The sequence below is a fragment of the Lissotriton vulgaris genome, unplaced genomic scaffold (assembly GCF_964263255.1).
Source record: "Lissotriton vulgaris unplaced genomic scaffold, aLisVul1.2 SCAFFOLD_2315, whole genome shotgun sequence".
Lineage (NCBI taxonomy): Eukaryota > Metazoa > Chordata > Amphibia > Caudata > Salamandridae > Lissotriton > Lissotriton vulgaris.
The window spans coordinates 111,659-125,118 of record NW_028255822.1 but is presented as its reverse complement, the minus strand read 5'-3'; the positions used below and the strand labels follow the sequence as shown (position 1 = coordinate 125,118).

At 43.7% G+C, this 13,460-nt stretch overlaps 1 protein-coding gene across 1 annotated transcript in view; it reads left to right on the top strand.

Annotated features, from left to right (window-relative positions):
* Nucleotides 1–11,108, top strand: part of LOC147658885 (leucine-rich repeat-containing protein 56-like) — a 193,156-nt gene extending 182,048 nt beyond the window's left edge. The window contains exon 8 of the mRNA XM_086952057.1: nucleotides 9,166–11,108. Within this exon, the coding sequence (XP_086808183.1) occupies nucleotides 9,166–9,355 (190 nt within the window). The 3' untranslated portion in view covers nucleotides 9,356–11,108. The remainder of the gene's footprint in view (nucleotides 1–9,165) is intronic.
* Nucleotides 11,109–13,460: the final 2,352 nt, after the last annotated feature.

Here is a 13,460-nt window from a genome sequence, read left to right as displayed (position 1 = left end):
TTGCCAGGGCCTCATACCCCTCTGGTGCACCTTCGGGTCCCATGGGTCCTTTGGCATTTAATTTAGGTGTGCCTCACCAGTATCCACAGGCCCCCTTTGTGCCTTTCATGCCGGCTACGCCGTCCTGGCATTTCCCGGCTCTGAAGATGTTCACGCTGTATGGGCAGTCCCCGGCTCCATCCCGTAAAGCTTCTCGGATTCGATTGGCCCCGGTTACTACAGTGGATCCTCCTTCGACTCTGCTCCCATAGCCATCGATGCCGCATGTGACACCGCTGACGCCGCAGCCGAAGGTGCGCTTGAGGAGAGAAGCGCAGAGATTATTAGAGGAGGATCAGTACCAGGCTGAAGAGAGGGAGGAAGAAGACGTGTATGACACAGAAGATGTTTTTGAGGACTTGTGTGAGGCAAGTGGACTTGATTCTTCTCCAGAGTGGGACTTTGCTTTTCAGAAGGCTTCCCCATCGAAAGAGGTTGCACAGTACCATTCTGTGATTAGGAAGGCCGTGGAACTTTTGGATTTGCAGCTCCCTATGACTGAGTATAAGCCTAATCTACTTACAGCAGTGCTTCAATCTCCACCCTCGGTGGTTGAACCACTTTTACCCTTTAATGATGCACTGACTGAGCCAATCCTCGATGTGTGGCGCAACCCTCTTTCTGCTCCTGCGGTCTCAAGGTCGGTGTCCAGAAGATATAGACCTGCTCCTGGGGATCCACTGTTCCTTTCATCTCACCCCTCTCCTGAGAGTTTGGTGGTGCAGGCTTCTTGTTCAAAGCTGTCTACAGGGGCTTTTCCGCAGGCTCCGTCTGACAGGGCTTCCAAGAAGCTGGAACAGTCTGCGTAGAAGGTCTTTTCTTCAGCTAGCATGGCACTGAAATCTACCAACGCCACTTGTCTCTTGGGTAGATACATTCATGCCCTAATGGACTCTGCCAAACATCTTCTTCCTAGGTTTTCTGAGGAGGACGGGGGAAATCTGAGTGAGGTGTTGGTGGACTCTCAGGGTGCAGCTCGCCAAGTCATCCAGTCTGGCCTGGACACGGCAGATTTTGTTGCCAGTGTCATGGGTTTATCAATTGCAAAAAGAAAAAATGCGTGGTTGAGGTCTACTGGGTTCTCTCCCGATTTGCAAGCTGCCCTTCTTGATCTACCTTTTGATGGGTCTAGACTTTCTGGAGAAAAGGCGGATTCTGCCCTGCAAAGATTTAAGGACAGTAAGGGCACGGCAAAGTCTTTAGGTCTGCAGTCTCAGGCGAGAGGTTATGGTTATAAACGATACAGAGGCTTCAGGAAGTCTTCCTTTTGAAGTTTCAGACCGCCTCAGCAGCAGCAGCAACAGCAAAACCCTTTGTACAAGTCCTATAGAGGTAAAGGCAGAGGTCGCCTTCGTGGAGCCGGGCGTAATGCAGGAAAGCAGCCCTAGTTCCGCCATCCTGGATCATGTAGGTCCCGTGGGAGGCCGGCTTACCCATTTTCTACAGGTTTGGAAATTGATCACTTCGGACCTTTGGGTTTTAGATCTGGTAGAAAATGGGTACGCCCTTCCCTTCCGGGAATTCCCTCATCCTTTCCTTCCTTGCCAAGGGTTTTGCACAGAGGACCATTTACTTCTCCTTCAGAAGGAGGTTCTTGCCCTGTTACAAAAAGGTGCAATAGAGATGGTTCCGGAGCAGGAAAGGGGTCGGGATGCTACTCCTGGTATTTCCTGATTCCCAAGAAGGATGGCAGGTTACGTCCTTTCCTGGACCTCAGAATTTTGAATCTATTTCTCAAGCAGGAGAGATTCAAGATGCTCACCCTAGTGCAGGTTCTTCAGGCGCTGCAACAAGAGGACTGGATGGTGTCCATGGGTTTACAGGATGCGTATTTCACATCCCAATCCTGAAGTCGCACAGGAAGTATCCCCGATTTACGGTTGGGTCGCATCACTACCAGTTTGCAATACTTCCATTTGGTCTTACTACTGCACCTCAAGTCTTCACCAAGGTGATGGCAGTGGTGGCTGCCCATCTCAGGAGGATGGGGATTCAGGTTTTCCCCTACCTGGACGACTGGCTTCTGAAGGCGGAGTCACCAGAGATGGTGCGTCATCATCTGCAGGTAACAACTCAGCTGTAGTATAAATTGGGTTTTTCGATAAATGTACCCAAGTCTCACCTAGTGCCCTCAAAGCACAACCTGTTCTTTGGGGCAGTACTGGATACCACTGTGTGTCGAGATTTCCCACCTCTGCAAGGATTCTCGGCATTCAGGAAATGATACCCTTGTTTTACAATGGAGCGGTTGTTCTGGTTCTGATGGTCCTTCGCCTGCTCAGTGGCACATGAGGGCGCTTCAGTGGTGCCTCCGCAGGCAGTGGTATCAGTACAACGGAGATATCAGGGAGTCGTTCAGGATCTCCAGAGAAGCTGCAGCTGATCTGTCTTGGTGGAGCGTGGAGGGCAATCTGTCTCAAGGAAAGCCCTTCCACCTTCCTCCTTCGGTGGCCACAGTGATATCAGATGCCTCTAATCTAAGGTGGAGTGCTCATCTGGGGGATCTGGAGATCAAGGGGTTTTGGTCTCCAGAGGAAATATTGCTTCATATCAATCTTCTGGAATTGTGGGTGATACGTTGGCGCTCAAGGCCTTTTTCCCTTCCCTGACGGACAACACTGCCACGATGTGATACCTCAACATGCAGGGAGGAGTAGGGTCATACCGTCTCTGCAGAGAGGTATTGCGGCTCTGGTCCTGGGCTCAGGACCATCGGATTTGTTTGAAGGCAAATCATCTGGCCGGGGTGCTGAACGTACGTGCTGAAAGTCTCAGATGGCAGTTCTCAGCCGATTACGGGTGGGGGCTTCACACGGCGGTAGTTCAACACATCTTCCAGATGTGGGGAACTCTTCGGGTGGACCTGTTTGCCACTCTTGAGAACGCGCACTGCCCGTCATTCTGCAGTCTAGAGTTTCCGAAGCAGGGAGTATTGGGGACGCGTTTCAGTTGAGTTGGAGCTCACAACTCCTTTACCCGTCTCTTCCATACCCTTGATTTCTCGGGTTCTGAGGAAGATTCGCCAAGACCGGGCCCAAGTTATATTGATCGCCCCTGATTGGTCAAGAAGGGTGTGGTACACAGATCTTCTTCACCTTTCGTCGCACCCTCGGCTCCGTCTCCCTCTCAGGGTAGACCTCCTCTCGCAGTCGGAGGGGCAGGTTCTACACCCTCACCTCCAGAGCCTGCACCTTCATGCCTGGAGATTGAATGGGGCAACCTGAATTCTTTCTCTGTCCCGCCTGACGTGGTGGATGTTATTTTAATCGGCCAGGCAACACTCCACCTAGTCCGTTTACTCCTACAGGTGGTCAAAATGTGTTAAATGGTGTGGAGAGAAGTTTATTGATCCCTTAAAAGCTCATTTTTCTGATGCTCTTTGTTTTTCACTTCATTGGGCCGAGCAGGGTTGTGCTGTGGCCACTGTTAAAGGATATTTGTCGGCTTTATCAGCATTTCTTTGTTTGCCTGATCAGCCGTCTCTTTTTAAGTCTCCAATAGTTTTAAGGGGCTTACAAACATGCTTCCACCCACTCCTTTTATTATGCCCCAATGGGATTTGAATCTAGTGTTAACTTTTTTAATGGGTTCCTAGTTTGAACGTATGCATAGTTGTCCTTTGAGACTGCTGACATTCAAAAGGGTCTTTCTTGTTGTTATCACTTCGACTAGGAGGGTGAGTGAGCTTCAGACTTTGAGTTCAAAGCCTCCGTTTCTGACCGTACATGTTGAAAGTATGGTCCTCAGGACCAGGGCTGCTTTTCTTCCTAAGGTGGTAACTTCCTTCCATCTAGGGCAGTCCATTTAAATCTGATCTTGCCTTATTGAGGTCTCGGAGATGAGTGGGAAAATTAGATGTGAAGAAAGAGTGTTCAAGAGATTTGATATGTTTGAGGATAGAGAGATATTGGGAGTTCAATAATTTCTTCTTTTTGGCCTTGTATGCAATGGTGAAAGCCCTAAAGGATGCCTTAAAAGCATTCCAATTATTGTGTATAGAAGTATCGTAAGCATTATTGAACAGAAAAAACTCCTTTATAAAAGAAGTAGCCTCAGATATATAGGATTGGTCAGACAAAGTGAATTGTTAAATCTCCATCGAGCATGTTTGGAATTGGTAAGGAATAGGTCAAATGACGAAGAGACAGGGGCATGCTCAGAAATAAAAATGGATTCAATTTCTAAAGATTGAATAGAGGGTAGTAGAGACTTTTAAACCAAAATATAATCAATACGCGACTTAGTATGATGTACATTTGAGAAAAATGTAAATTCATATTTATCAGGGTTGCAGGTCTTCCATAAATCAAATAATGGGCGAGAGGCAATAGCAGACTGAAATTGTTTATGAGTCTTATCAGGTTTCAAATTTTCAAATTGATTTTCTATCAGAAAAAGGATCAAGCCAATCATTAAAGTCTCCAGCGACAATGATATTGGGATTTGGTAATGGAGGATCATATTAATTTAATGATATTTTTAGAAATCAGGGTCAGGTTTAACTGGTCCATAAATATTTACAAAAGTGATCATTTTATTATGAACCTTGGCCTGAAGTATTGCCCATTGTCCATTTGTGTCACATTCAGTAGACAAAATTTGAAGTTTTAGAGATTTGTGACAAAGGATTGCCACTCCGCCCTTATGATTAACCGCAGGTGAAAAAATAACCTGACCCACCCATTGGCGTTTACGTTTAAGAGATTTAATATTATTACAGTGGGTTTCCTGCAAAAAAAGCAATATTACAATTTAATTTTGATAAATGATAAAGCACCGTCTGACGCTTGACAGTGTGACCCAGACCACGAACGTTCCACTACGCAACATTCAACATGTATCGCGGTAAAAACAAGGGTACAGGAACAATGATGACACACTGCAAAAACAACGATGGGAACAAATAAAACACCATATATCAATGACAAGACAACACCAAAGAATTATAAAAAAACAGGAGAGGATGAGGAAAGAAAACCCATATGAAGTTGTAAAAAGAGGAAGAAAAGGAAGAAAGTGATAAAGGGAAAGGGAAAAAGAAGGTCAATGAAAATGGGAACACAAGAGAAAGGTTTGTAGATGTAAGAAAAAGAAGGAATTGACAAAGAAATTATAGGGATAGGGAAAATGCAGAAAGAATAGAAAGGATACAATGAAAAGGGGACAGATCAAGGAAAGAAAGTAAGGAAAGTCAGATCAATGACAGAAAACCAGATCTGTAGAGTGCAGAGAGAAATACAAAAACCGTACGTATCTGCACACATGAACAAGAACAGCAACCAAGAAAGTCTGAGAGGAAGAGGAGAAGAAAATATATATTTTTTTAAATGACAATGTGAAGCATAGAGGGAGTAAAAAAGCATAAAAGAAAACTAGTTAGACTGCATAAACCATTAGAAAGAGATGAAAAATATTAAAGACCAAAACACAAAGTATTAATGTAATGTAAAACCGTAACAATCTAATCATTTGGCCTGGGCAAAGCATTACGCTATGCTCGCGTAGTTTGTGAAGTTTGCGCAACCTTTCACTACGTAAACGGCACGCAGCACAGTGCGAACACGTGTAGCGTAGTGCAGCAGTCATTTTTTGCTTGCTTGGGTCCTCAACGTCAAGTTGGCGACCGCGAGCAGGCAAAATGACATCCTGGCGAGACTTTTTCCTCGTTCACGATCAGCAACATCAAGTTGCCGATTGCGAGCGTGGAAAATAAACCTCCCTGCGAGATTCTCATCGCGCTGAGGTCTGGTTTCTCATTGCAAGTGGTTGCGTATGCTCGTGACGGCTCACGATGAGAAACTACCAGTCCGCGTTGAGAAAGCTGCCGCTCGATTAAAATCTCCTCGAGCGGCAGAAAACTACAGCTCGCACTGTGCAAGATGCCGTTTTCAATGATTGCACAGTGCGAACAAGCATCCGGCACTGTGCAATCATTGAAAACGGCATCTTGCACAGTGCGAACATGCTACTACGCAGCTCGCGTAGTGCTACGCGTAACTCGCGAAGTGCACTTTACGTAGCTTCACGAAGGGCTACTTCGCAAACTACGCCCAGCCCTACTAATAATGTAAACGCATACAAGATTTCAAGGAAATTGAACATTTGTAACCATAGGCATTCTAGAAATAAAGTGCAAACATTGTTTCAACTTCAGAGGATCTTCAAAAGAGCGGGAAACACCTTCATGAGTGATTTTACAACGACAAGGATGTAAAAATGCCATAACGGATATTTAGAGACCTCATTTGTGGTCGAAGGGCTAGGAATTCTTTGCGCCTAGCATTGGTGGCATTAGAAAGGTCCTGTGAGATGAAGATGTTATGACCCGACCAAACAAGGCGACGTTTTTCTCTGGAAATTTTGAGAACATGCATCAAGTCCGTAAATTCATGAAATCGCATAATTATGCAACGCGGTTTGGTAGAGTGAGGTTGAGAACGACCAAGAAGATGAGCTCGTTAGATGTTGAGGGGAGTCGAAGACTGAAGGTCGAGAAGGTCAGCCAGGAATTTCTTCAGAAAAGAAAGGAGATTCGGACCTTCAGCATTTTTGGGCAAACCATACAGCTGAAGATTATTCCTTCAGTTGCGGTTTTCTAAGTACTCAGTGTGAAGTTTTAGCTTATGAATTTCTTGTTCTAGGAGAGGTATTTTAGTAGTCACATCTTGTAGATTACTTATACGTTGTTCCATTTCTGTCATTTTACCTTCCATTTTGATCCATCGGTCTTCAGTCAATTGTAATTTTTCATTGGTAGCATTCATGAACGGTTTCAAAGCATGCAGTTCTACTTAGATTGAATCTAAGACCGGTTTGGAAATAGATTGAATTGGAGATTGATGATCATTCTTGGCTCTTTTCGGTTTGGCAGCAGACGAAGAAGATTTCGTGAACGAGGTGGATTCTTTGGCCATCTTGACAAGATACACTTGACGCCTAGGGTGAGCATGATATTTAAGAACAGAGGTTCTTCCCATAGACAACATTTTTCAATGATGTATGTGACAATGTGAATGTGAAGCTGTCTCACAATTTGATATAGATAACTACAAAATAACAGCAGAAAATGCAGATGAGAGTAGCAAACTCGTAAATGCAAAACAACGACTAACAAGTCACAACCTCCCGGAAGTGAAACACTTGTGAGAAAAATTCAAGACTAGTCAACTTCAACGGAGGGTAAAAACAGTGGGAGTGAAGGTAACATATGAATGTAATTGGTAACACCAGCCCAAAGGAGTTATCAAAAAACCAGATAAATGTTGTGTTGGTAACAAATTTGTTGGTAGTATACCTTTGTTGCGTCACCTCATGACAGTTGGCACATTAACTTATAGAAGGAGGTCCCCACACCCAAAGATGAACATGAGGTCACATAGGTATGAGAGGTAGATTCAGAGGCAGATGGTCCTGAGGAAAAAGGCCTTAGGGCAAGAAAATGCTGTTAAACAGTCCTCCAGATAATCGATAAAGCTGGCATTGACGAAGACAATACATGAGGGATGCCAGAAGTGTAATTTCTCCGAAATGCCCCCTTTTTTATAGGTAGATATCTGTCCAGCCACAAATACTATAAAACAGCACAAAAGAGCATGGCAGTCAACAAACAGTTACCGGGGAGACATAATTACAGCAGGAACTGGTGTTTGTGTGGTCAAAATCTCCTCAAGCAGCGCGGGCGTTGCACACGCAAAATGACGGCCGCCTGCAAAGGGGAAACAAAGTTGCGGCAAATACAGATGACGGCAGACGCTTCGCTCCTAAAATTCACAGTAGACGAGAGCCACCTGAAGCTGGAGATGCGCATGGCCACCCGACAGCAGGGTTTGGTCAGGAAGCGGCCAACATTTTCCGCTGTATCTCTGCGATGAAGCGGAGCTCAAGTAAACACTACCATTTTGTTCGGTGCGGTTGACACGCCCCAAGAGCTTTGAGTCTGAACTGCAGGATTCGAGATGATAGATCACTAGTCATTAGAGTTAAGGTCAGAAAAGTGCACCCAGGAAGGACCTTCCTGGGTCTTGTTAGTACTATCAACGAATACTTACATAAAATGAGACAAAGGCTGCCATGCCCCTTTTCACAAACCACAGGTGGCCACAGCATCTTTCACACAGAATGTGTTCCACAATAAATTGTAACTTTATTCATTAAACAACCTCCACTCCACAGGCATTCTTTTAACATATAGGGGCCTCTTTACAAGCCCCTATGACCAGCGCAACGTCACTTTTTCAGACATTTTGGTGGTGATAGGGGCTTCGCCTTATTTGCAAGGCACCGTTAAGCCACTTAACGTAACGCTGCCTTGAAATAAGGCACCCTTTCACGTTATACTTAGCGTGAAAGGGACAGGCAATGGGTGTTGTGGAGGGCGTTCCATCACAACATCCAATAATTTTGATGCTGCCCCATATTTACCCCACCCTTGTAAATATGGGGCAGCGCCAAAATTAAGACCAGGGAAAACCTGGTAATTTCGCCTCGTTTTTGCTGTTCCATGTGTGCTGCTTTGTGCAGCACATCTAAAAACAGCAAACAGCCATTGATTGCTTATGTGCAGGAAGGGGTCCCTTCCTGCACATGAGAAATATTTTTAAAAATTACGTTTTGCAACTTCTATTTGTGCTGCATCAAACATCACACATAGAAGTTACAAAATACCATTTCAGATTGTTTATGTGCAGGAAGTTCCTTCCTGTACATAAACAATCTTCACCACAATGAAGGCACCCTTGCACTATGGTGCAAGAGTGTCTGTGTTGGTGCTAGGCTGCTAAATTAGCGCCAGGGCAGGGAGAAACGCAGGGCTGCAACGTATCCTTGTTAATACGGTTCAGCTCTGCATTTCAGAAGTGGCGGAGCAAGGCGTGAAGTCAAGGAGCCCAAGTAAGGGTCTTACTTCTCTCTTTCCATTAACTACTGTAAGTATGCCATCCTGTAAGTACAACCCAAATTCTACTTAGCTAACTGTTTATAAATACAGTATATCTTATCATGGTTGTATTTTTTGTTTTGTCAAAAAACTTGACTTTTACTTGAAAATGGAATTGTGTTAAGAAATGACACTCTCTTGAACCTCCTGCTTAACCCCTTCTAACAGAATCTCCTGTTTGTTTTGGTAAGGTCTCCGGCTGACAAGAGTTCCCAAAACATCATCGTCTCACATCAGCCAGTCATCCGCTCGTCAACAAGAACACCAGAAAGGGTGACCCTTTTGAACACTGTGCGACCTCTGACAGCCAAAGGGGTGTTACAAAGACTACCCAACCGCCCCGCACTCCTGACCGCACCTAGCAAGTCCACAAACTCCTAGAGCAACCAAGCTGGAGCCATACCATTGACTGAATGGTGTCACCGTAAGCCTCAGTGACGTTGAGGCCTTTGTGGTCCCGCCAGTGACTGTGAGTCAGATGCTGTACCACGCTGTCGATGGGTATGGGTAGTGTCTTTGGAAAGGCACTACCTTACATGCTGAAGTCTACTTTTCTGTGACATTCCGTCAACACAATCATTTAATATATTCTCTTTGTTAAACCCTGTGCACCTTTCTTCTTATTCAAAGCCGCTTACCATTATTTTCATCTCTGCCACCACTTCATTTGCCTCTCTTCTTTGTCTATCAACTGTGCTCGTCCTCCTTCTAAGGCAGACTTCTTTCCTTGTTTGCTCTTAACGTCTATTCATTCTTTTTCTCGTTAAATTGGCTTCAGGTTATAAGGGCAGTTCCCAGGCCTGCCCCCTTCTACCAACTGAATGAAAAGTTAGCAGGTATAGGAAACGACATGTAGCATCTGGCCATTAATGGGACCACAATCACGCTTGGCCTTCCATGGCCACATTCAGACGAGATAGCTAGATAATGTAAGAATACATCCAATCCGTGTAAATTCTACAATTGTATGTTGTATGTACAGTGGAAGACAGAATAATGTCTGTTCTCAATAAAATGTCCCACAAACTAGTCCAATTGCAAATAATGTGCCTACATTCACCATTAACTCCTTTTGTGTTCTTTCGAAATACATTTCATTAGAATTGTATGTATAATAACAGACTGTCTTCGTGGAAATTGTTTCATCTGTCTATCACTGGATACTATACAGATTTGGTAAAGGTGTATTGCATACAGTAAGAAGGGTATCAAACATCAAAGTGGCATCTGTCGGATTTGTCATTGCCTGTTTCAGTTATCAGGATTGCCCACCTGTTAAACTGTCAGCACCTGAATGGAATATAGGTGTGTCAGAATGTTTGTGTGTTCACTACGGTACACTGCCTACTACGTGTGCTCATGTGTATTATTGTGACGAGGACCTCTCTTCTGTTTCACAGTAAAGGTGCCCTTTGCACTGTGTGCCAGACCCCCTGCATTGATCAGTAGACATGTATTGGTGTTAGCAGTGCACTCACACACATGCTATGCTAAGTTAACACTACGTCACCTCGTGCTCACCATCTTGGATCTAGCTGTGTCATCTGTTTGTAGAGTACATGCCGGAGCATACATCATGAATACCAAGAGAAGCTGCACCAATCAGGGGTAGGCTGAGCCTACTTCGCCAGATACAAGAGGTGTCAATTTTGAGCTGCCAGTGTTGAACAGACAAGTACCAACAGATTGCCCTTAAACTGAATGTGCAGCTTGAGCAGGGGATAATACTTTAGATTCCCGGTCCACATGAAATAAAAATCCAATGTAAACTATGATCTGCCATCAAGTTTAAATCAATGTCTTCTCCAATTTCATGTGTATGAAAATGCCTTTATACATGAGACGCATGTGACAATACGAGGCCGCATTATTGTTTACTTTGTGTTTGTCTTTGTAACGAACGAGAGCACGAGTTGCTTTGCAGAGAACTGTTTGCTGTGAAACAAAAAAATTGCACTGAATATAATTACTGAAAATTGAGCGAATCTGAATGTTTTCACATATTTACTGATACCACGTTCACAAAAGCCTTTCAGTATAATGTAACCATATTTTTATACTTTTCAAGCAGAATTAAGCAAAGATGGTTGATCATAAAATATATTTGTATGACATTAATATATACATTTTGCAACTATGTAATTTTCAGATTTCGTGTTTTAATTAAATAAGCGACAGAATTCACAAAGTGCTTTGTTTCTTGTAGGTAAAGTTCAGCACAGCAGGAGCCTACCTTTATAATGTGTCCCTTCAAGTTTGCATGTCATCCTTGAGTTACTGTGAATATGAAGCATATTTTTCCATCTCTGTATATTGATAGTCCATTTCAAATGTTGCAGTGATTAGAATTTTTTACCAAATTAACAATGCTCATTCTGCTAATTGCTGACTATACCTATGCTGTCTGTTTCATTACCACTTCAGCCCTCTTCTTCATCCCGTGAGGGGGGCTTTTCTCTCAGACAAGTATCTAGCTGCCTCTTAAACCAGAAACTAGTCATTATTTGCCAGTCACCTTGTTGGACGGTACAGGAAGACAGCCACAGCCTGTACAGAGGCCTTTGTATTTTCATGTATACATCTCAGTGGGAAACCAGTTGGCGCCGAGGGATGGACTTGGTAAGAGTTGCAGCAAAAGACGCGAAGGTGCTGAGTTTGCTAAACAACTGTGCTAAGAATAACAGGTTACAATAACTCATAGGAGATGTAGCTACATTCTCATTCAGAAATAACCGAAAACCTCATGATGTACCGAACAAAACTCCACTCTTTTTAGGTTGTGCCACTTATATGGTACATAAAGGTCTGATGATCTTGTTTTGTGGGAGATTGAGGGGGATAGAGTTCCACTTTCTTTTGTAGCGGCCACATGAACCTTGGTGAACTGTTTAGTTATTTTTTTATTTTTTTTGTCCTCATTCACCTCAGAAACAATGTCCATTCCTTCCGTCCTTCTTTCAAGAGAGAAAACCAACCACTTATGGTAATTACAGAATGAGCATGATGCTTTCTGTGGCTGACTCTCTCTCCCGGTGTTAACTTCACACCTGCAGCTGCCTTAAAAGCGAAAACGGAGGGGTCCTGCAGCAGACCAGAGAGCTTTTACCGGTGTAATCATTGGACAGTTATAGTTCCTACATCCTCATGTAATCTCATTACTCCCCACATTCTTTCCCGACCCACACTCCATACCTCCGAGGGCTTCCAGAAACCTTTCCTCTTGTACTCTTTCCATTGTAAGTCCATCCTGGCCATATATAGGAGGGACTCCAGCCAGTCCGAATGTTGCGGTTGTACAGCTCCCACCCCTTTACAGCAGATTTCTCTTCTGGCAAGTAAAATAGCGTAAAACAATAGGTCCCTCGGAAATCCCATAAGGCCTTCCACTACCCCAAAGATAACCAATGATAGGCTTACCTTAATTTCCAAAATACCTGATATAGTTGCTTCCACTTTTTCCCAAAACACTCTTATTTCAGGACATTGATAGAACATATGGACATCTGATGCCTTTTCCAGGCCACATTTTGCACAACTGGTTCAGCTTCCTTTCCCCATCTTTGAAAAATTTTCCGGGGTTATATATGCCCTGTGAAGTGAGAAGAATTTGTTCCTCTTTAAAAAAGCAGGCTTGATAACAAAGTAAAGAGTGCGCATTGATTCTTGCCAAATATTCTGTAGCTGCTCCCTCGGCAAGTGTTTTCCCCACAACTCTTCTGCCAGGTTAATATTACCATCCATGGTATCCTGTATTTCCCAATACCAGAATGTGACTTCCTTATTTCCTGATGGTTTTGAGACCAGTTGTTCCTCTAAAGTATTTCCCACTCCCAATGCCGACTTTCTACTTTGTTCCCATCTTTTTAGTTGTATGTATTTAAACTTGGAAAGACTACCCTTCATCAGCCCGTTTAGATCTTGCCAAGACATAAGAATTCCTTTGAGCGTCAGATCCCCCCAGATCCTTAGATCCACATTTTTTATCGCCAGTTTATCATTAAGGCACTCCGGAGTCCCTGGTGAATCCCAAATCGGGGCATAATATGAGTAGTAATCTAGTTTCAAAAGTCATCTGATATGGTACCATATCTTCGCCATTGATTGTAATACCTTTAATTACATTTTTTTAAGTATTTTGGGTCCCCAAATTTAAAAAGGAAGCCATCTACATCAGCCATACTTTCTTTTAACATAGCCAAAAACATAGAGCCTATTATGGATCCATCTGGGGTCTTTACGAGCATTCTAAAGTTGTCACCTGGAAAGTCCATGCATAGTATGGTATGTCTGGGAGGGTTAATCCTCCCTTCTCCCTCTTTCTCCGCAGCTTTTTCCAGGAGATCCTGATACCCTTATACTCCCAAATAAACGCATTGATCGCCTGCTGGATTTTATGTATAGTGGCTTTTTCAAAATATAGTGCTACATATTAAATAGGAATGTAATATCTGACAATATATTTATTTTGTCCAAATTCACCCTCCCC